This window comes from Ascaphus truei, chromosome 3 (genome assembly GCF_040206685.1).
Source record: "Ascaphus truei isolate aAscTru1 chromosome 3, aAscTru1.hap1, whole genome shotgun sequence".
NCBI lineage: Eukaryota > Metazoa > Chordata > Amphibia > Anura > Ascaphidae > Ascaphus > Ascaphus truei.
The window spans coordinates 229,884,573-229,906,764 of record NC_134485.1 but is presented as its reverse complement, the minus strand read 5'-3'; the positions used below and the strand labels follow the sequence as shown (position 1 = coordinate 229,906,764).

General features: G+C 43.1%; 1 protein-coding gene across 16 annotated transcripts in view; it reads right to left on the bottom strand.

The window, feature by feature from the left end:
• Positions 1 to 22,192, bottom strand: part of DMD (dystrophin) — a 2,761,517-nt gene that overhangs the window by 1,468,019 nt on the left and 1,271,306 nt on the right. For all 16 annotated transcript variants that reach the window (XM_075590265.1, XM_075590266.1, XM_075590270.1 and 13 more), the window contains 4 exons: positions 20,083 to 20,253; positions 8,255 to 8,437; positions 7,671 to 7,805; positions 7,166 to 7,315 (listed from right to left, as the gene is read on the bottom strand). In XM_075590265.1, coding sequence (XP_075446380.1) covers positions 7,166 to 7,315; positions 7,671 to 7,805; positions 8,255 to 8,437; positions 20,083 to 20,253 — 639 coding nt within the window. The remainder of the gene's footprint in view (positions 1 to 7,165; positions 7,316 to 7,670; positions 7,806 to 8,254; positions 8,438 to 20,082; positions 20,254 to 22,192) is intronic.

Here is a 22,192-nt window from a genome sequence, read left to right as displayed (position 1 = left end):
TGATTTATTATTTATATGATTGTCACGTATATTACTGCTGTGAAGCGCTATGTACATGAATGGGGCTATATAAATAAAGACATACATACATACAACTATGCCAAAGTCACCACAGTTTAGACAAGACCCTGAAATAGGGCTTTTGCTGGAGCAAATATAGTTTGTATATTCTAATGAGCATATTTGCACATTCACATTAGCTAATTTTCCAGGTATCTCAGGTGTGTTAAGAGATATCTCTCCACATGTTGTTTTGTTTTGAGACGTTTAGAAGTCAATAGGTACTGTACTTCACTCTCTCTCAACTTGGCAAATTGATTCAGAACTCTGACCCAAACGCCATCCCCCCCCCCCCCGGTTTGGTTTAAAGTATTGTAGAGCTCTATCCATCAATTTCAGTGTTTCTATGTTATTAAGCTTGCTATATACTCTGGTCGACTGTGGTATATATTTTATACTTTTTCCCAACCATTTTCTTACACAAGTTCATATGACAGGAGAAACAAAGTAAGACAATGAAAACTTCAGTAGAAAACATAAATAATTTATGTTTAGGATGCTGACAAAGCTCATTTGTAACAGAAAATAATTCATGTTTTCCCAACACAGCAGAAACAGCAGTTGTAAACATACAAAGTTCAATGGATAATATTACATTATTAAAATGAAGAGTTTTTGTCAAAATAACATTGTGCTGTAAAAAATTAAATCTTTCCTGTGCCAATGTGTTTTCTCCCACACATAAATGTGCCAGAAAATACTGACACACAATTACGTTTACAAACAATTACATACAACAGCAAACCAGAGAGAAAGAGGCCAGATTATCACTATAATACTGTAGAAGTGGCCAACTCCAGTCCTCAAAAGCTACCAACAAGCCAGGTTTTAAGGATATCCCAGGTTCAATCAGTGGCTCGGTCGCTTACTACCCCTGCATTATAACATCTCCAAAAAGCTGAATATATTTTGTTAAAAAGAATTGACAAAACATTCATAGGGGCCTATGCTATTAGCCTTCATAACCCACTTATCGAGGCTTTTTAGCTGTCATCAGCCAAAAATGCCTACAGCGATTCAGAAAGCCTCAATAAGTGGGCTGAATCGAAATTTTTTGCTTCCGTCAAAAACACATCGCCAAGTGAGCTGCGATAAGCCACTTATCGGCAGGTTTTGAAATTCGTGCAATTCTAGTAGCCTCGATAGGGTTATCGAGGCTCCAGAATAGCGATTTACTTCCAAATTCCTCTTGCCATAAAAAGTTGGCGTGAAGCTGCCAAGAAGCTTCATAGGTGGTGGCGCGAGAGACTTAGAAAAAAAATGAATTTTCCCTGCATCGGATTGATGCAGGGGGTCTCCGGAGCTGATACACATGAATCAGACACAGGAAAATTGCATTTACAGGCAACTTCATGACCGTAGCAGCTTAACCGCTAAGGCAATGGAGGGGTTAACTACCAGTGCCCAGTTTATTGTGGGTAGCGGGGGTGGGTGAAGGTGATATTTGACCCTTGGTGGGTGTTTAGGCCTTGCGTGGGGGTTGCGGGTGGAGTTAACCCCTTCATTGCCTTAGCGGTTAATACTGCTAAGGTAATGAAAGGGTTAACCCCTCCCGTTACCACCCGGTAGGCCTAAACATCCATTCCTGGGGCTACTATCCCTTTCATCCACCCACTCTGCCCCAATGCAGTTAAACCCCTTCATTGCCTTAGCGGCTAGCCACTTAGGTAATGAAGCTGTTTTAATAACAATTTTAATACTAGTGTAGGTGAGCAGGGGGTCTCCCGAGCAGAACCGCTTTGATTTCAGGTTCGGGGACCCCTGCTTCCCGAGATACAGGCCCTGTTATGGGGTGCCGTTATCTCCTATGCATTTAAATCCCACGGTCACGTAACGCGAGACATTAAAATGCATAGGAGATACCGGCACCCCATAATGGCTTGTATTAAAATTGTTATTAAAACCCTGCGATCGCTGGCGACTTGTGCACTGGCCAGATCGCAGTAGATGGCTGCAGTTAGACAAATGAGGCCTTTTGAGAAAGGCGAATATCACATCGCTGCTCCTCACCAGTTTTGGGCATTTAGCTATCGCAGGTCTTCAGAATCTTTCTGAATACCATGATAACTACACTGATAAAACTGGCGGCGTAACAGGCCCAGCGAGGTGATTTATGAAGGCTAGTAGCATAGGCCCCATAGACTCACAGAAACTGATAACATTTCACTCACTTAGTTTTCTTTATCTATTAACTTGGCTGATTTGTGTTGATACCCTTTCGATGAAGAGCCAGTGTAGGTGTATTAGTACTGGAGATAGAGTATTTGTAGATAGAAAAACCATTTAATTGACAAAACAGATGTGGATGGTACAGTACATGAGCCCGTCAAGAATTCAAATTCTCTTTAGTGAAAAGCTCATGTACTATCTACTGAACTACTGTACTATTTGAACTGTGAATTTTCCCATTTGGTCCATAAAAATGTTTCACTGTCATCAAACATATATATATATTTTTTTTTAATGTGAAAGTATTTCTCGTATTTCCTGCAGCCCAAGGAAAAATCAATTCTGAAGTATACGAAAATAAAAGCTGCAATTTCTGGTGGCACAGATCTAGTATCTCTCTCCAAAATTATCTACAGTATAGATACAAAGTGCAGTACAGTAGATGCTGGATTCCCAGGAATACACTCAGACTCCACAAATATGACTGGAATTTTCTGAATTATTAATATTTGTATTCTTCTATATCATCCAGATATTTGCAAGCCACTCTGTAGTATTGAATTATTTATTGGTTCAAACTACTTCAGAAATTCTTAATAATGATGTTGCAACAGAGACACAACAATTGAGAGTTTTGGGGATTCTTCTTCCTGATTTATGGGGTTTTATATGATTGGCATGGTCATTTGCAATCAAGAGTGGTGAACCTCAATCATAAACAGAATTGAAGCCCCCTTCACTTCTGTTCATGTCACTGGGGACCAGTTGCTACCACATGATCCCTAGCCTAAGCAATCACGTGGCTACAAACCCTGAGGTCTTCCGTCACCCTATGGCAAGGGTGCGCAAAGTTTTGATCCTGCGCCCCCTTGCCTGCTCACCTCCCAGCTCGCACCCCCCCCCTGATCGGCTCTGGAGTCAAATGACGTATCGGAATAACATAACGTCACGTTGCCATGGCAACACATCATGTGATGCCAAGTTACCATAGCGACGCGTCACCGAAGACCAGTTAGGAGAAGGTGCAGAGGCCTTGTGCAGTCATGGTGGCAACTACAACTTAAGGCCCCAAAAATGTGAAATCATGTATCTGGGCTACAAAAAAACAAAGACAGAAGACAGGATTAATGACACTATTCTTCACTATAGAGGAAAAAGTTCTGGCAGTTATGATTTTGGCTTTAGCAAAGCAATGGGAAAAATCAGCAGAAATCTAGGTTGTACAAGGGGAGGTATTCACATCAGAGAAAGGTAGTGATGCCACTTCATAGATCATTGGTATGACATCACCTAGAGTACTGTGTTACGTTCTGGACACTATAAATCTGGAAAGTCATAAACCATTTAGTTGAACAAAGAAGAGCTACGTCATAAAACGTATCAGAAAAGACTAAAGAATCTCAGCATGTATAGCTTGCAAGAGAAAAGGAAGATGAAGAGTATGATCTAAACGTTCAAATACATCCAGGGGCGGAATGGGACATATGGTTGTGGCCGTTTCGCTGTGACCAACTGGCTGCCGGCATTCAGCCGCAGACGGACCTTCTGCTGCAGCCAATCAGCCACTGGAATCCCCACCACTGGCTACTTCTAAGGTAAGTTTTATTACTGTTTAGGGTAGGGCTTAATTTGAGGGTTTTAGGGCTTAAGGTATAGGGTAAATTTAAGGGATTTAATGCTTAGTGTAGTGGTTTTTAGGATAAGGGGTTAGGATAGGCGGTTTTAGGGTAAGGGCTTAGGATAATGGTTTTTAGATTATGGGTTTAGGTTAGGAGTAGGCACTTACTTTAACAGAGAAGTGGCCAGAGGCAGCAGGTTCCGGTGGTGGGGTGAGTCATGGCGACTGCTAGTTATATCTTAAATGTATATAATTGATATCCTTAATACAGTATAAAAGAAAAACAAGGAATTAATCTACCATGGTGTGAGTTCTTATATGCCATTCATTTAGTTAATCTTTCAAGTGTATGTAAAGGATTCAAAAATCTTTACTCTGTAATACAGTAGGTAGAAAAGGGTAGATGGTGTTACACAGCTGAATAAATGATGGGCTAGAGAGGAAATGTGTTATAAAACCATCTATTTAACACATGAAAGATCGGAGGACCCGAGAGATCCATCAAACGCGTTTCGCGTTACAGCAGTGGTTTGACAAAGTGCTGTTGTAGCGTGAAACGCGTTAGAGGGATCTCTTGCAGTTGTCCGTTCTTTTATGTGTTAAATAAATCATGTTATAGTACTTTTGATCTCCAGCCTTTCGTTCTTTCAGCTGTGCACCGATATCTACCGTTTTCTACCATTTGCTGTCTCACGCGGCAGTGAGCACGCTGATGCCACTTCCAGTGGCCAGGAACGAGTGAGTATACCTCTTCAATCAACTTAACAAAGGCTGTGTATTGTGTTTCATCACCAAAGCAGTGTTTCATTGTGGCTGTTGTGGATCGGTGAGAGATGTGCTTCCCAGGTCCACTGCGCTCCGGTGGTTCCTGGTGCGTCATCCAGAGCCAACCCCAATACAAGTCACATGTGATTCATGAGACCTAGTTAGGTCTTTTCACAAAATACACAAATTAAAGCATAAATTGATATATAGGCCTGGCCTGCTATTTATGGAAGGAAGCACTTATTCTGATACATTTAGACAAATGAGGATACAGCGTTGATACTTTTCCATGCTGTTTTTTTTTTTTTCAATTTTGTGTGACCACACTGCTGTGGATTTTGTTTGCACGGACATTGGATTTGTTCCACTCTTTACCTTCTATATACTCCGTAATACACAGTAAACAGTAGTTCTGGAGATGTGGGTATCAAAAAAACATTATTAATGGCCTAAAAAGTAGAAGTATATAATAATAATAATAGTATGTTCTTGTTTAGCGCTGCTAGTTTTCCGTAGCGCTTTATAGAGACATATTGCAGGCACAGGTCCCTGCCCCATGAGCTTACAATCTATGTTTTTGGTGCCTGAGGCACAGGGAGATAAAGTGTCAGGATCTCCTAGACATGCTGCTCCTAGCCATAGTTCCTTTCCTTGTCCACCGGGTGTGCTGCAGCTTTCTGTCTGCTCTGGGGTTTGTCTGTCGCCTCTTGTTGCTCCTGTTCTCTGTCCTTCTAGTTCCTGCTTCCAGTTTGGCCTTTTCCTGTGTTTTGTGTCAGACTCCATGCCTCTGCCTCTGATCTGTTCCTGCACCACTCCTGTTCTGTTATGTATTGGAGTCCTGTTCATATTAAAGGCCCTTGCTTTTTAACTAGATTGACCCACTCTGTTTCCTGCTAGCAAGTCCCAGACCTGTCCCTGCTCACTAGTCTCAGTTCCTGCTCCCCTACCCAGTTCCTGCTCCCGTCCTGCTCCTGCTTTCCTGTTGCTAAACCTCTGCGTGTTGCCATGACGATCCTGCTTGCTGCCTGCCACCGACCCCTGGTTGCCCACGCCGATCCTGCTTTCTGCCTGCCACTGACCCCTACTTGCCCACGACGATCCAACTTGCCGCTTGCCACCGAACTTAGCCCGTGACCCCAATAATCTTTACCTGCTCCCGCTGTTCCAGCCACCAAGGTCCTACACACCACAGGAGTCTCTCGTGACATAAAGTGACTTAGTCAAGGTCACAAGAAGCCAGGAATTGAACCAGGTTCCCCTGCTTCAGACTCAGTGCCAGTCAGTCAGTAGTCTTTACTCACTGAGCCACTCCTTCTCCCATATAATATTATTTTATCGTATTGCTGGTCAATTTGTTTAGAAGTGACATAGGTTATGATTTGTTTTAAGATGTTGCATACATGTGTTCATGTTAATAACCTTATCTATTCAATGTAGTAAGTGCTGTACTTAGTTTGAATTCCTTCTCCTGTACAGTATATTGCTTTAGCACAAGTATGAATTTTGGGTAAGCATTTCTGGCTGTGTGGAATAACTGCTTCTAATAATAGTTTTGCTCTCACTTGGGACCCCTCAGAACTATTGGGCCATAAAACCAATATATGATATCTTCTTAGTGCAACAGCACAACATGGTCAACTGTAAAGAAATCAATTTCCTCCTCCGTGTCACCGTAATATTTCCACCTTTTTTTCCTATGGCCCGCACATTTCCAAGCCACGAATTAATAAATCAGCTCTTCAAATGGCATCAGGAAATGCCATATAGCTGCCACTTTTTGCATTTATCCACAGCTAACAAATATTTTTGCTCATTTATCTCCTGCAAGAGCGGCATATAGAGCCGGACACAATTCAGTCAACATTAGACTTAAATTACTAGTGTAATCGCAGCAATTGATGGTTTTGTGGGATCCCACCTACAATATGGATGTGACTGAATAGCAGCGCCTGAAGGAGCTACAAATCTGGAGCCTATGATTTTATACAGTTTGTAAGCCTTAGAAAACTAACTTACCTATTTAAGTCTACAAAGAAAAACAGTGATCTAATGGACTGTTTTATTTTCTCCTGCTGTGGATAGTGATTTATCTTTTGCTATAAAATTCCACTAAATTATCAGCTGTGCAGTACAATGAAATAATTAATCCTCTTTTTAACCACTTGGCAATTCCATGTTTATTTCAAATCTTCTTTTTCCTCATTGTAAAGAATGTGCAAAGAAAGAAGTGCAGTGAAATGGGGTAAATATAGTACTAAATAAGTCAAGACTTTAAGCAAATATGTCCAATTATCAATTATTGGTACGTTCGGAAAAAAAATGCCTTAAAAGTATAGCATTCATTGGAAGTCTACTTAACAGAAAGTATATAATCTCTGAGTTAAGAGAATTAGAAAAAGATTTACAATGAAATCCACAGGTGAAAAGTTCCAAATCAAATGTACTGTACATACAATGCATGCTGGCAAACAACCCTTTGTCATAATGTAGAAAATGAATTTGGAAATTGGAAGAATAGGGTCAAACTCCTTGAAAAAGAAATTTAATTTCTACCTCTTGATTTAGTTCTTCCCAACGTGTATTAAATGACTCCAGTTTCTCATTGATCAGTTCATCCAAAACCCCTCCATCAGTCAGCGTCTGAGCCAGTTCCTTAATCTGGTTGCGATTGTCTTCTGGGTGTCTCATAAATTTTTCTAGGGACTGGAAGAAAAATGAGATGAATTGAAAATATTTTGCACTAAAATCATGGCCTTCAGCACACCACAGAGAATAATAAAATCCGTTTGTAGCAGAAATCCATCTCACCTGTGTGTGTGTTTCAAATGCATATTAAATTAACCTGCCTACAGGACAACTATATCTTAAATTCCATCATAAAATATCTGGTTTAGATATAGTAATATTTTTTATGCTCTTAATTATGCATAAATAGGATAATATAACTCATGTTCTGGTCTACTGTACATTCACTACCATCTGCAGGATTCTACAGCATGCTGCATCCTTTGTAAATCATTCCAAGTAAATTTAACATCACAAACTCCACACAACGTACATCTAGAGTTTCAGAGATTTCTTCCGCTCCTCCTTTAATATTCTGTGTTGCTTTCAACTTTGCATCAACTTCATCAAGCCATTTGTTCTCTGCTTCCAAGTATGACAAAAGTTCACACCAACATGACCAGACCTCCTGTGGGAAGAAGCACAAAAAAAGTATTTATAACAGGAGCACTAAACGATTGCCAGTTTAGGGAAGAATGTAGAAGTATACATTGCCACATGCTGTACATATACAAATAAGAAAAGAAAAAAAGGGAATGGAGAGAGAGAGATTGATTTAAATCTGCAAAATATATTAAACTGGTTTAAATCAGCATATTTTCCAGGTATTGCAGGTGTGCATCTCTGCACGTGAAGCATAATTGACTCTATGTGAAGTATATACAATAATTCAATGGGTCCCCTGCTAAAAAAAAAAAGGACCGACACACTCTCCCTCATATTTTGATTGTCAGTTGGGCAATATGACCATCTTCTAATAGAGTAGTTCATCTTTTTGAACATGTTATCATATTCACAGTTCTGGGAATATTTACTGTAGCATAAGTTTGGTTCAGAGATCCTAATATTAATACTAACCTCTAGTGTCTCACACTTTCCATTGAGCCTGCTGCATAGCCGTTCATAGTTGGTAACTAGAACATCAAGATCTTTTTTTAAACCTTCATGGGCTGCAGGTGGAGCTCTTGCAATAAAATTGCTCACTGACTCAGTCAGAAGCTTAACTTTCACCTCCTTTTGTGCAGCTTCTTCTCTTGCCACCTGAAAGACCAAACAATCATTTTTTAAACAATGTGACACATAACAGAACTTGTTATTTGTGCAAATACGTGTATTGCCTAGGCAGAAAATAAAACACCTACAATAGGAAATATAATTAAACATATTTGCAGTTTTTCCTTTCTAAGCAATTCTACGCAATTGAAATAAAAAAAAAACAGAGATATAGGAATTCATTGTACCCAAGATATATTAGCCTACTATTGTGTTACTTCCTCTACTACTTTCACAGCTTAAGTTTTAAAACCTTTGTTTTTTCTGATTTAAGGATATCCATTTTTCTGTTCCAAGCTTTGTATGTGTTTTCATAGCTAAAGCCCTGAATTGAGAGGGTATACTGTACTGTAGGTCCCCCACAAGTCCTTTATTAGCCAGTCACATAGCAATTCAGTTGATATCGCTGACTGCTTCCTCGACTCTCCACCTTCAGGTATTAAGGGTAAGGCCTTGACCCCGCTGCCTACTACAGCGTCGGCTGTGGTGGACGCTGCACGGACGAGAGCCCTCCCCTCAATGGCGCCGGGCCCGCTGCGAGGGGGGGCCGCAGCGCTGGGGCGAGAGTTGCTCCTGCTCTCAATAGAATTGAGAGCAGGACTCGCGATGAGCCATACGGCACGCCCCCCGGCGGTTCAGCCAATGAGGGCGAACCTGCCGGGTGACGTCATGGCCGTGTCCCCGTCACTCTTCCTGCAGTGAGCTGCAGACCAGGGAATCGGCTGCACGTGCCGCCAATTTCGCGGGCGCGCGTTGCAGTGGAGTTACCGGGGCCTTAGCCTAAGCCCTCTTCCAGGCCTTTTCAGACGGTTCAAAATTCCTCAAGTAAATGCCCTTAATCCCCAAATAATTGTCCTCTTTAGCAGAGCAGTTTTTTTCCATGTACTCTATTTATATAATTAATATATTACATAAACACTGTACAGTATTTCACACATCAACCTTTTTCTCCCAATATTTTACTTTTGAACCTACGTACAGTATATGAGCTAATTTAGCTTTCCACTGTACCTTTTTCTCTATTTACCCAATTAGTCCTAATTATGTTTACCCATCTTGGAACGTTAACAAAGGTTGCAGTAACTCCGCATGGGCATTTCATTTAATATATTTTTGACATAATTAGAGCCAGGGGATCCTCCGGTGTTGAACCAGTCTATGGACCCCATGGTACAATATATAATTACTGGTATACTCACCAGTGCCAGGGCTTCCCTCTGGGAAAACAATATGGTCATCAAATCTCATGGAAACCACATACCGATTGGAGCCGCAAAGTAATTGGTTGTGGCTTCCTATTGGTCAATGGCCACTTCAGTGGCCATATTGGATTTCCATGTGGAGCACAGGCACCTTCATCGCTAATTATCTTCACAACAGAAGTGTCCCTGCCACCGAAAAAAGTGAGATTCCACACCAGTGTATCTCCTGGTTGCAATTATGTAAAAACATATTGCCCGATTAGCCACCTTTTGTCTAGTAGGGCTAATAGCCAGTACTGTAAAGGGAGTCTTTGTTATTTGGGAGCGTGAGGGTGTTTTATGGGGGTAGGTGCACCGGGAGGGAGGTTGGGCTGGCTAGCGATATTACAGGGGATGGTTGACCCATTGTATGTCATACAATGGATAGTTATGTTAACCCCTTGATTACCATAGTGAATGAATTGCAATGTGTACAGTACTATGCTACTGTGTCAATTTCAGGTGTTTAAAAGCCAGAACACTAAAATGGCGTTTTATGCACTCACCTGCACTCGCATCTTAAAGCGGTACGGTTGGAAGAAATCCCGCACCATGACATGGGTATTCTGAGGTATACGATGAACAAAGGAACATAGGGCACAACGGATTTAGCAAATTCAAACTCATTTATTTGAGCCAACACAACGTTTCAACCATAATGGTCTTTTTCAAGTGACAATGGCATGTAAAGACCATTATGGTCGAAACGTTGTGTTGGCTCAAATAAATGAGTTTGAATTTGCTAAATCTGTTGTGCGCTATGTTCTTTTGTTCATCTGTCCATGACTGATTGCAGGCTTTTGTGCAAACACTGGAGCACCGGTAACTGTATGACTATTTTTTCTACTCTGAGGTGTGCAGCATTTCTCTAATATTGTCTATTCTGAGGTATACACCACGTGATTTGTTAAAATAATGGCCACTGCATCTGTACATCCGTTAAGATACTCTATCATCTCTATTTAGAAATATGTTTGTGTAACCCTATTTACCCCCCCCCCCCTAATCGCAGATAGGGACTATTATGGGGAAAGTTACGCTGGTTACTTGGAGTAGTGTGGTGCATACCTGATGATAAACAGTAGCCCTGAGTCTCCCGCATGATGGTAGGGGATAGCAACAGGACAGGCTTCTGGGGTATAACCTGACTCGTACTCACGGTGACAGCGCCTCAAGCTCTTGCAGCCCCCAGGATATGGCGTGAAATCTCTGCTTGAGAGTCTCTTTTTCCTTCTTCCCAATAGATTTCAATCTCAGGACAGAAGTATATTAAACAGTATTTCTTTATTCACTATGCACACAGCAGAGCAGTCACTCAGCAGAACTAGGGCCTGCACCCTCAGGATGCCCCAGGACTACACTCCCAGCCAGCGGACAGCAGGAGCAGTCCTAGCTATTCCCTTACTCCCTGATTGTGAGGATCCGCCATCCTGGCGGTTGGAGACCATCTCCTCACCTGCCACCACGAACACCCAGGATGTGCAGTCTCACGGACCCGTTACGCGCCCGTGGATCTTGCGTGGTCTGACTGCCGCCGGCTCTGACTCTGCCCCCCGCTCTGACGTGGGGAGAGTGCGCTCATAAAGCCTCCCCTCTGACTCACACCCTAGTCTCTGCCCCCACGCTGGTGATGGACAGGACTGGCATGGGAGTGACATGCGCTCCAGTCTCCGCCCCTTGACATCAGTGACACGCGCGGGCCGGCACGTGCTCGGTCCCGCCTCCGTTCCGGATCAGGCTGTATCATAGGGCATGCTTGTGTGCACAAGCAGCCTATAGGATTCGGTTCTTGGTTCCGCCCTGGCTTCTCATTGGAGGATCACCCTTTATATACCCTCTTGCTTCTGACACAAATTGCTGAGCCTAGTCTTGTGTGATGCCGTACCTTGCAGCATTTACTTCCTGTTTCTCCTGCCTTGCCTTGTCTAGCCTTGTCTGATTGATCCTGCCGCTGCCTGACCCTGCTACGTACCTTGGACTCCGGACCTCTCTACTCCTGGACCTGGCTATGCACCCTGACGATCCGTTACTCTCCAAACCTGAACCTGGCTACGTACCCCGAAAATCCGCTACTCTCCAGTCCTGATCCGGCAAGAACCCTCTACTACTCTCACATTTATACTCCTGACCTGGCTTGCATGACCAATCTACATTCTAGGTGCGCCCGTGTGGCTGTTGGTTGGCGTTACTCAATTCCCTACCTCAGCACCGTGGTCACGCTTCATTTGTGGTGAGCTACGCATTACACTGATAGAGTAAGGGGAACAGTCTCCCAACGCTCCCCTAAGGGAGGGCAGACAGTGTTCAGAGCCCTGCACACTGCTCTCGGGTAGACCAGCCTCTCTCACGGTAGAGGCAACTAACTAAATTCATGAAATGCAGCCCCTTAAGTACAGATCCAGTAAGAACCAGCCCCTTGCCCCTGATTGGACACCAGACCCGATTACACTACCTTCTCTGTGACTCACTGGGCTGCAGAGAGGTGGGGAAAACCCATGATCCCTCCTGGCAACCTGCCCTTACCAGGGATTACTACCAGGAGGAGGGCAGACGTATTAGCCCAAACCAGCCAGGGCTACACTCTCCCTCAGGTGCAATCCAATGGTTCCCACTATGACCTAAATTTCCTGGGCCATCCTGTAGATGAAGAATCTGCAACAAGTACATCAAATATTAACATGGTATTCAGTTAATACCATCATAGTACCTGCAGGTTACATACCCACCCACCTTGGAATGGTGATAAACAACTACTGGGATGTCTCCAACATGGAGAATCCTTATTAATAATAATGTCTGGGGTCTGGTTTCCTTACGGTATGACCATTGTGGTTGACCACCTTAACAAAATAAGACTGAGGAGGGCCATTTTCTGAATAATATACAACTTTGTGCATGAAAATGTTCTGCCCTACACTCCAGACCCTCATGAGGTAGCATACTCTTTCTTCAGTATGGAAAGCTGAGTTACTATTTTTAGAGCTCAGGAAATCTATTACTGTGTCTCAGAGCCAAGGCACTCTTTACTCCTCAATTTCTAACATAATGGGCTCTGGCACGTAAGGATACTCATAGCCATGAGATTTGCCTATACCTCGCCACTATGGCTCTGTCTGCCCTGCTTAACTTAGTTAGTTTCTTGCCATGGGCCTTGCCTGGTAGTAACCAGAATAAAGGTTCCACTGGAGCAATTTCGTCATAAAGGATAGAAGGCTCTTTAGGGATCACAATCCCTTGCTGGATCTCCCTTAATCTCTTACAGGGTTCTTCAGCAGCCTCCTCTGTAGAGTAGGTGCCTTCATCCCAACAGTGATCTACTGTCTCTCCATCTATTAACACAAACTGGGTACGGTCCATAGCTACCGAGTAACCCTGATATATTGGAGCCCACCATTTTCCGCTGTGATCTGTGGACCATGGTGAAGACACAGATTTTTAAGTATCTGCTCTAGAAGATACCCCTGATGTACCTGACCCACCAGACACTGAACCTTTAAGTTTACCCCTAAATACAATACAGTTTTGACCAGTCAGGTTCATTACAGGTGGTTTGCTGGGCACAGGCACTTCCCCCTCAGACCCCTCATAGCTTGTCACCCAATTCCGCCTGTCCATGGATGTTGTGGGGGCTTTTGGGGTGTTACCCTTAGACCCCCGGTGACCAGGACGTGACCCAGGGCTGGATGGAGCTGTGGAAGTGGCAGGGGCACTAGGAAGGGTTTTTTGGGACGGGGTAGAGTCCTGGACAACGTCCTTAAGTCAGGCTATGCCTCGACCAGTTGGAGTCTTCTTAATGTCCCGGTATACAGACCTCTGTTTCCCTCGGCCCGCAACAGACTTCAGGTAATTCTGAGTCCCGGTCCGCTCCGGCGCTTGACAAGGAAGTGAGGTCATCACCAGCAGACGTCGCGGAATCCCGGTACAGGTCCAGGTCCCGCACCAGAAATTCATCATCCACAGGGCGCGACACCGGAAGTTGGTGTGGTCCTTCACTCTGAAGTAGGCGCCAGGCTGGGCCTCGTCTCCGGACTCCTCCGCAGCAGCCTGTCGGGAGTAAGTGGATGGTTTCTCATTGCTCCGCTGGCTCGCGATGGTCGTCCGGTCCTTTGGAGTAGCCTCATGTAACTCCTCGACGACACTGGGAGCCTCCACGGCCGTGGGGCTTCTACACACCAGCGCCTGCTGTCGTGGAACATCTGGCTCACCAGCTACACATCACAGGTCAGTGAACGTCTGTTAGCAGCACTGTTGATGTGTTCCGTTGATTGGCGCATCACCACAGATGACAGTCTGTCATGGTCGTCGTCCGACGAATGAGGCAGGGAAACATCCGCAGTGGAACGTCATTGGGGCCCCTCGCATTCACTGGCAGCAATTGGAACGAAGCGGTCCCGCTCCGGTACCACCAGTGGTAGTGATCCCCATTCTCCCTGGGCAGTTACCTTCTTGGGTTCCGCCATCACGGTTTCTGCCTCTGGAACCGGGATACACGGACCCTCTGGAACACCAGGTAGGGCCCACGGGCCCACGTGGGTGGTAATCTCGAGGATATCCACTTCGATTAGCGTTGCTTTCGAGCCGTCCGGCTGGGCAACAACTGACGGGAACGGTTCTACCGGCCATAGATAGAATATTCCACGCTGCGGACACCTCACAGTAGTATTGGCCTCATCCCCAGTTAATCTGCACTGCAGGCACAGACCTTAGGAACTCTCGACCTCCTACTTCCACCACCAGGAAGCCTCCTGGAAGTTGGTAGGTGGTTAGCTGACACGCAGCCATATTTTCTGTAGCTCGGGCAGTTGTGGATACAAGAGCTCGACAAACAGTTCCTTCTTGCTCGCCAGCTAGGAAGGACTGGGAGTGCGGCAGCTCACATCCGGCTCCTCCTTCAGCCTGGATAGAGCTCTGGGATTGGCTCTCTTTGTGCCCCCTCATTCTGGTGGAGATTAGAGGAGGGGCACTCGGCATCAGGGTTTGGCCCTGGCTCTACTCTGAGCCAGTCCCGGAGCAGGTAGGCGCGGCTCCTGCTTTCGCGCCACCCATCTTGCAAAGGTGGGGCTCTGGCTGTCGCGCCAGACCCAGACAGAGTTTTGCAAATAATTTTCTTGCAGCATGGTTACACGCAGCACGTGCGCCATCCAGACTTGGCGGGAACCACCATTTTAGATCATTTAGTCCACGCCATTTACTCCCTTGCTGGGTAGTCGCCATCTTATGTGAACTAATGTGCTTCAGCATAGAGCTAACCTCACAATTTGGTAGGGGCCCCGCTCTCCTGCTACGACTGCAATTCATGGTAAATTCTGAACAGTGGGACATCACTATACCCCAGGCTGACAGAACTCCCTCATGCAGCATACTGCAAACAATTGCAGACCAATACAAGTGCTCTTTGGTGATAGTCTTGTTACTGGCTAGCAGGACTCTGGACTTCTACCTGCAGTACTTGGGCATCTTCCCATCTTGGCTTTCAGTACCTCGCAGATCCTTCCCTCAGTGGCTCCTGGAACACCCAGGTACACCTCCTTCTAGAAATCCTGATTACCTTCCTCAGGTTTGACTAAAACAGCTATAGCCTTGTCTCCAGATCTATTCACCCCTTTAGGGCTAGTCTAGGTCGTGCTTTGCGAGGTTTACGTGCCTCCTGACTACACCTAGATTCCCTCTTTCCTTAGCACTTGCTCTGGAAGCATACATTCTGAACTTTTAGTTCTGCTTCGCTGAAAGCCCGTCCTGATGTTCTCAGCATCTCAGCAGCGACTCCAAATGTAACCCTGTTCCCCCTCCTCAATCGCAGATAGGGTCTATTATGGAGAAAGCTACGCTGGTTACTTGGAGTATTGTGGTGCATACCTGCAGATAAACAGTAGCCCTGAGTCTCCCACATGATAGCAGGGGATCGCAACAGGACAGGCTTCTGGGATATAACCTGACTCGTACTCACGGTGACAGCGCCTCAATCTCTTGAAGCCCCAGGATATGGGGTGAAATCTCTGCGTGAGAGTCTTTCTCCTTCTTCCTAATAGATTTAAATCTCAGGACAGAAGTATATTAAACAGTATTTATTTATTCAGTATGCACACAGCAGAGCAGTCACTCAGTAGAACTAGGGCCTGCCCCCTCAGGATGTCCCAGGACTAAACTCCCAGCCAGCGGGCACCAGAAGCAGTCCTAGCTCTTCCCTGACTCTCTGATAGAGTAAGGGGTACATTCTCCCAATGCTTCCCTAAGGGAGGGCACACAGTGTGCAGAGCCCTGCACACTGCTCTCGGGTAGACCAGCCTCCCTCACGGTAGAGGCAACTAACTAAATTCAGGAAATGCAGCCCCTTAAGTACAGATCCATTAAGAACCAGCCCCTTGTCCCTGATTGGACACCAGGCTTGATTACACTACCTTCTCTGTGACTCACTGGGCTGCAGACAGGTGGGGGAAACCCATGATCACTCCTGGCAAACCTGCCCTTACCAGGGATTACTGTCAGGAGGAGAGCAGACTGATAGCCCAAACCAAACAGGGCTACAATAGTCATACATTAAAGATGCTAGCATTCAAATAATGTAGCAAACAAATACACCAAGTTCTCGTATCCTGAAGAATGTAGAGTAGAAGCAAAGAGATTTTCTGCTTGGTGCTTGGAGAATATTGCAAATGAAAGGGGGAAAAAAAAAGAATGTGCCTTTTTAGCACGTCATTTACTATACACGGAAATCTAGAGAAATAGTCTGCATCCATAATTCTATAATGTTAATGGCAACAATGCATTTAATCTACATTTCCCAATCTAGCGCAGATGATAAAGTAATGGGAAAAACATGAGGAGTACTGGTACTCCATAACCTGATGTTGTTTCAAGCGCTTGGAAAAATAGGACAATATTCTTCAGATAAACAATAGAGAATAAGACAAAACAAAGGAAATTAACAAAGTCAGGCATTTTATTGAAATTATGATTTTTAGGGGGCTCTCCGTCCGTGTGTTTGACTTGAATGCGAGTATCCATGTGGTAGTGCCTGATAATCACTATCACATTTCAATGAATAACTCTCACAATCCATAATTACCATTGAGCTCGCAACTGGCACTTTTGATTTCTGCAAGATGCTCAAGAAACATTACATTAAAATTAAAGTGGTAGATTATGTGCAATTGTTTTGGGCAAAATGTAATTTTTTTTCTCATATTCTCCTCAAAACGTCTAAGGGAGTAATGTTTTAAATGCTGAAGCAGCGATACCCAAAGGCTTCAATGGGCATGATCAGCTGCAAATGGACAGAATGGCCACTTTGGAGTACTGTATATACTGTAGAAGAGTCATATTTTCTAAGCAGTACTAAACCAGATGGCATGCTATGGGCCATTCACTTGAATGGACATGGCTTTTTTGTTTTATGGCTTTGCACAACTTTGAATATATAGCCCTAAATGGGTATGCCACAAATTTACCATTCATAGAATAATTTCCTCTTTTGTGTTGTTTGCTAATTATAGGATTTTTTACACAAATATAGTATGGTACCTTTTTAGCCCGTTTTTAGCCCATAGAGTAGACAGAAAAAAAAGGCTTTTGTATTTAAAAACAAAAAACAAAAAGTAAGGTAGAAGTAATTCATTTAATGGCTAACTGATGGCTGGAGATGATCTTTTCTGGCGCTGAGGTGAGGTTGAGATGAGTGGATTTGTAATTTCTTCTGATGAGCTTTGACCTCAGGAAAAGGAGAAAAGAAAAAGACAAAACATGCAGGGGACCTGCAATGGTGTATTACCCAAGGGATAACAGGATGATACAAAGAAGGAGCAATTTATTATTAAAATAACAAGGTTAAAAAACCATGGATTACAATTTATAAACATACATAGAATATGATAAAATGAATGATGGACAGGTGCCTAGGCACTATCCGCACTCTTGTGATTTGGAACTTAGTCTAACAGTTCCGTTCTTTGCTCCGCCTGGTCTAAAATTGAAAACCTACTCACCACAGGTAAGTAGTATATAAGCACTTGGTTTTGGTGGTCTTGGCCGTTGATCTCGCCGTTCGCCTGGTGATGTAGTCGTTTCTGCTGCCGGGGATCCGATTCAGTGTTCCTGTGAGCGCTGCTTCCTGGAATACACACGATCCTCACGGCGTGATGACGTCACCCGTATTGGTCCTCGGCTACGGTGGCTCAGCGGTACCAGCAAACCTTCCAACGCGTTTCGAAAGTACAAATAATGTCTCTTCATCAGGGACCAGAATAATCTTTTTAAGGCAGCTCCAGGACTACCCATTGGACTCTGTATCAAAGGTTTTTTATTATCTAATATTGTATTTGCACAAGCGCTGATTACACACCTATCATTTTACCTATTAATGGCTAACTGATGTTTAAAAAGTAACATGGCTGAAGCAGAGACCTGGGTATTATGAAATATTGCATTCTTTGTAAACATGAGTTAACAATTAAAGTTATCTTTTCTACGCTCTATAACTTTTTTTTTATTATTACAAAAAGCCTTTGTTCTATCCATAAGATTCTAGAGATTATCTAGCTTTTTAAGTGGGATACAATGCTTCTGTTCGTGCAAAGCACAGATCTTGTACAAGAGTACATCTCGGATTTAGGAGGTCAGCGCTGAGGTTGCTGGTTCCATTATGCAAAAGAGAAAAAGCGCTGGCCACCTCAGCAATACTTTTACAGGCAGAGCTTTCACAACTTGTCCGCAGGATCACAAACGGCTGCAAACAAGTTTGGGCAACGACTTCTTTACAAGGGAAGTGTCTTGCCGTTAAAGGCACAATTTGGCAGAATTATGGCAGAAGACATGGCAAGTAACAGAGTTGGTTTACTTCTCTGGTGCTGTATGTAGCATTAAATAAAATGTTGACTTAAAAAAGTGCAAATTAAGTTTTGAATGTGTGTACTGTAATATGGTTGTAATTATAATAGTGAATAGTGCTATACAAACTGATTTATGATGATAATGATGATGGGTATTTGGTAATGGAAATAACTATTTCTATGCCATAAGAGATGGACAAAATCTTAACACAAGTTTGTGAATTCTGCAAATTCTGGACATCATTATGCTGTCAAAAATAAATTATATATATATATATATATATATATATATATATATATATATATATATATATATATATATTAGTGGTTGGTGGGTTTTGTGTTTATTTGTGGGTGTGTATATATATATATATATACACACACAAATAAACACAAACCCCACCAACCACTAATATACTACATAGTGAATACCTTGACTCTAATTAAAAAAATAGAATGTACTAACCCTCTTTAAATATATTCTATATTTTCCGCATATTTTTCATCCTTTTTCTCTGTTACAATGACATATCTAAAATAACTTCTCTGACCATCCAAGCGAAGTATGCTCCAATTTAGCAAACAATTCCTAATTAATTTCCCTGAATCAGACAAAAATGATTCTGGTAGTTAAAACATGCCAAAACCCCAATATTGCATAAGACAAAATACATGCCAGCAGGCCCAGTCAAAAACCATACCGTACATGACTGGAAGGTTGGCTTGTTTTCGATTTATTTTAAACCATTGTATAATCTTTAAGGATTCAAGTGCTAGAAATGTCATTCACTTTCTGGTCAGCATTCCACTACACTGTATATCAGCTGTATATTCCGGACACGGAGTCGACTCAGTTTGCAACTGTCTTATACATTTATTTACTTCACAAATTAGCATCTATTTGTTTGGAAGTGCTGGACCACCAGTCCTCTGGCTGTGTAACTAACACCTGCTTTATAAATCCAATTAGTACCGCATTCCGGTCATATTTTAATTAATTTAGTATTTATTTGCTCAGGTTTCGAACAAACTGTCCAAATTCTCATTAGGCTGTTTGTTTTCTTTTTTTTCTCCGGAGTAATTTGTATTATTAGTAATAGAATGAGCTATTGCCAGATCATTACTTGAGTGCTAAACTTCTCCTTTATAGGAAAAAAAACAAACACTGACGCATAAAATAGCTAATCACTTGCCTTCAGCTACAGTTCACAATCACTGACCCATGTAAAAACAAGGCCTGGGAAAGCAATCCTTTTCCATAATGTATTGGCTGGCACATCACAACAGCATCACCTACAGTTATCAAGTAATTACCTGGTTGCTAACTATCCCAATGAATTACTTTCTTGGAGACTGGTTCTTAATTAAAGCAACAGTTGACAGCAAATAATCTAATTAGTGCAAATAAAGCAAAACAAAGCCGTGTCACTGTGTGCTCAAATGAGAAAATTAGATTTGAAAACAACTCTGTTTCCTAAAAATACCATTTAGCAAGTACGCTGCTTTTGAAAACTGCTAAGGAATAAAATCGAAACATTTATTAAAGTAGCCTTGCGTATTACTGTACCTTTAGCTCTTCTAATGCATTTTGTAACTCTTCCGATGTCTTATATTCAAAATCCCTTTCCAAATACTCTTCTTCAGCTTGTGATATCCATTCTTGCATTTCTGACAAATCCTTTCGAAGACTCACAGTTTTATCCAAACCACCTTTCAGAGCTGCTTTTTTTGCATAGGCCTAAAATGATGAAGAAACACAGCTATATGTTTAGATATTCTGGGCACAAATGCAGCAATGATCATTATCAGCACATCTAGCATAAAAAGTATAGATTACGTATAATCAATCGAATCAAAGGATGGGCTGTAAGAAGTGGAAGTTCAGAGTATTTCAAGTGTCAGTTTTAAGTCAGAATAAACACAATTTAACATTGTGTTCACAAAAAACACCAGAAAAATGCAATGCTTATAAGCAGAGAGATATGTTCACGGTTATGAAACAGATTACTGTATGATTGCCCGTTGGCTATTCTGCTTATTCTAAGAAAGAATCTGCATTAACCCCGGCAATGCGCCCGCAAAAAGTAGTATTCAGGTGGTATTCTTGTCAAGGACAAATGCGATCTCAAACAAATGTGTTTATCCATTAAATGTCTGCAGTTCCTTTCTTCACAACATAAAAGGAATAATATTGGAGATAAAAAGAGGCAGTACAGATGAAAGCTCTTCACTGTGAGCCACTAAAATGCTTATTATTTTTTGATGTTTGACAAAAAGCTTATCCTTTGAATAAATTATTCTCGAGGACACTTTAAATTTGTGAAAACTTTAATTTGTATGATTGATGCATAATTGGCTTGCACATACTTATAATGAACATCTGTTTTACATTCTAAACTTTGAAAAATGCGACCACATTACAAGAACCTTGAAAATTATTCTATCGTTTGTTGGCTCATGTGGGCGGGTGGGGGCACCATGGCACCTGTACCCGCCTCCCTGCCCTTCCCTCGTCCATATTGGGTCGCAACACTATGCCCCAGGAAGGGAAGGGTTAAGTTAGGGGTTGGGTTTCTCTGGTTTAGGGACGGCTTTGCAGGGAGTATTTAGTTGCAGAGAGGGAGGGACATTTGACCTCACGGCCCTTCCAGTGTGCAATATTAGTTTCTGTTTAAGATAACTTTATTAATTTAATATTTTAATGTTTATCTTCTAAAAACAAAACAAAAACACTTCAATAAAAGAGAAAGTACATATAGTATACGTGGCCAATGCAACCACTAGGCGATTTAGTTGGTCATCTAGGGTGGCATATTTTGGGTGGTGGCAGGAGTGGAGGAGCACAATGACTGGCTGTCATTGCGTAGCAGGACAGTGGGAATGGAGGAAGATAGTGCCATTGAAGCTGAGCAGGATGATGAAGGAGGTCCCCCTCCATGGGGGGGATGGAGGAGTGAGAGGGGAGGAGGGAGAGGGGAGGAGGGGGAGGGAGCATAAAGAGGGAGGGAGGGGGGAGGGAGAAGGGAAAAGAGGGAGGAGGGAGGGAGGGGGGAAAAGAGGGAGGAGGGAGGGAGGGGGGAAAAGAGGGAGGAGGGAGGGAGGGGGGAAAAGAGGGAGGAGGGAGGGAGGGGGGAAAAGAGGGAGGAGGGAGGGGGGAAAAGAGGGAGGAGGGAGGGGGAAAAGAGGGAGGAGGGAAGGAGGGGGTGTCACGGTAGCTTATGACAAGATATAATGAACACCAAATATCTGGGTTGAACTGAACGAGGCTTAGATATAATAAAATATAATTTATTCCTTAAAAAGGTGAACACAGCAATATAGTACAATTAACAGACAAGAAGGTAACACTTACTTAGGGTTAGGGGGATGGAGAAGTATCAGCTAGCAATTCTCCAGCAATCCAGACGTGAAAGTCCATCAGCATTGCTGTTTTCACTACCCTTTTTGTGCTGAATAGTAAACTCAAACTCTTGCAAGGCCAAGCTCCACCTTAGCAACTTGGCATTCTCCCCTGATGCCCTCTGCAGCCAACTCAGGGGGTTGTGGTCTGTGAGGACCGTGAAAGCCCTTCCATACACGTAGGGCTGGAGTTTTTTTGAGTGCCCACACAATGGCCAAACACTCTTTCTCAATGGTGGCATAGGCCACCTCTCTGGAGAGTAGTTTTCGGCTGAGGT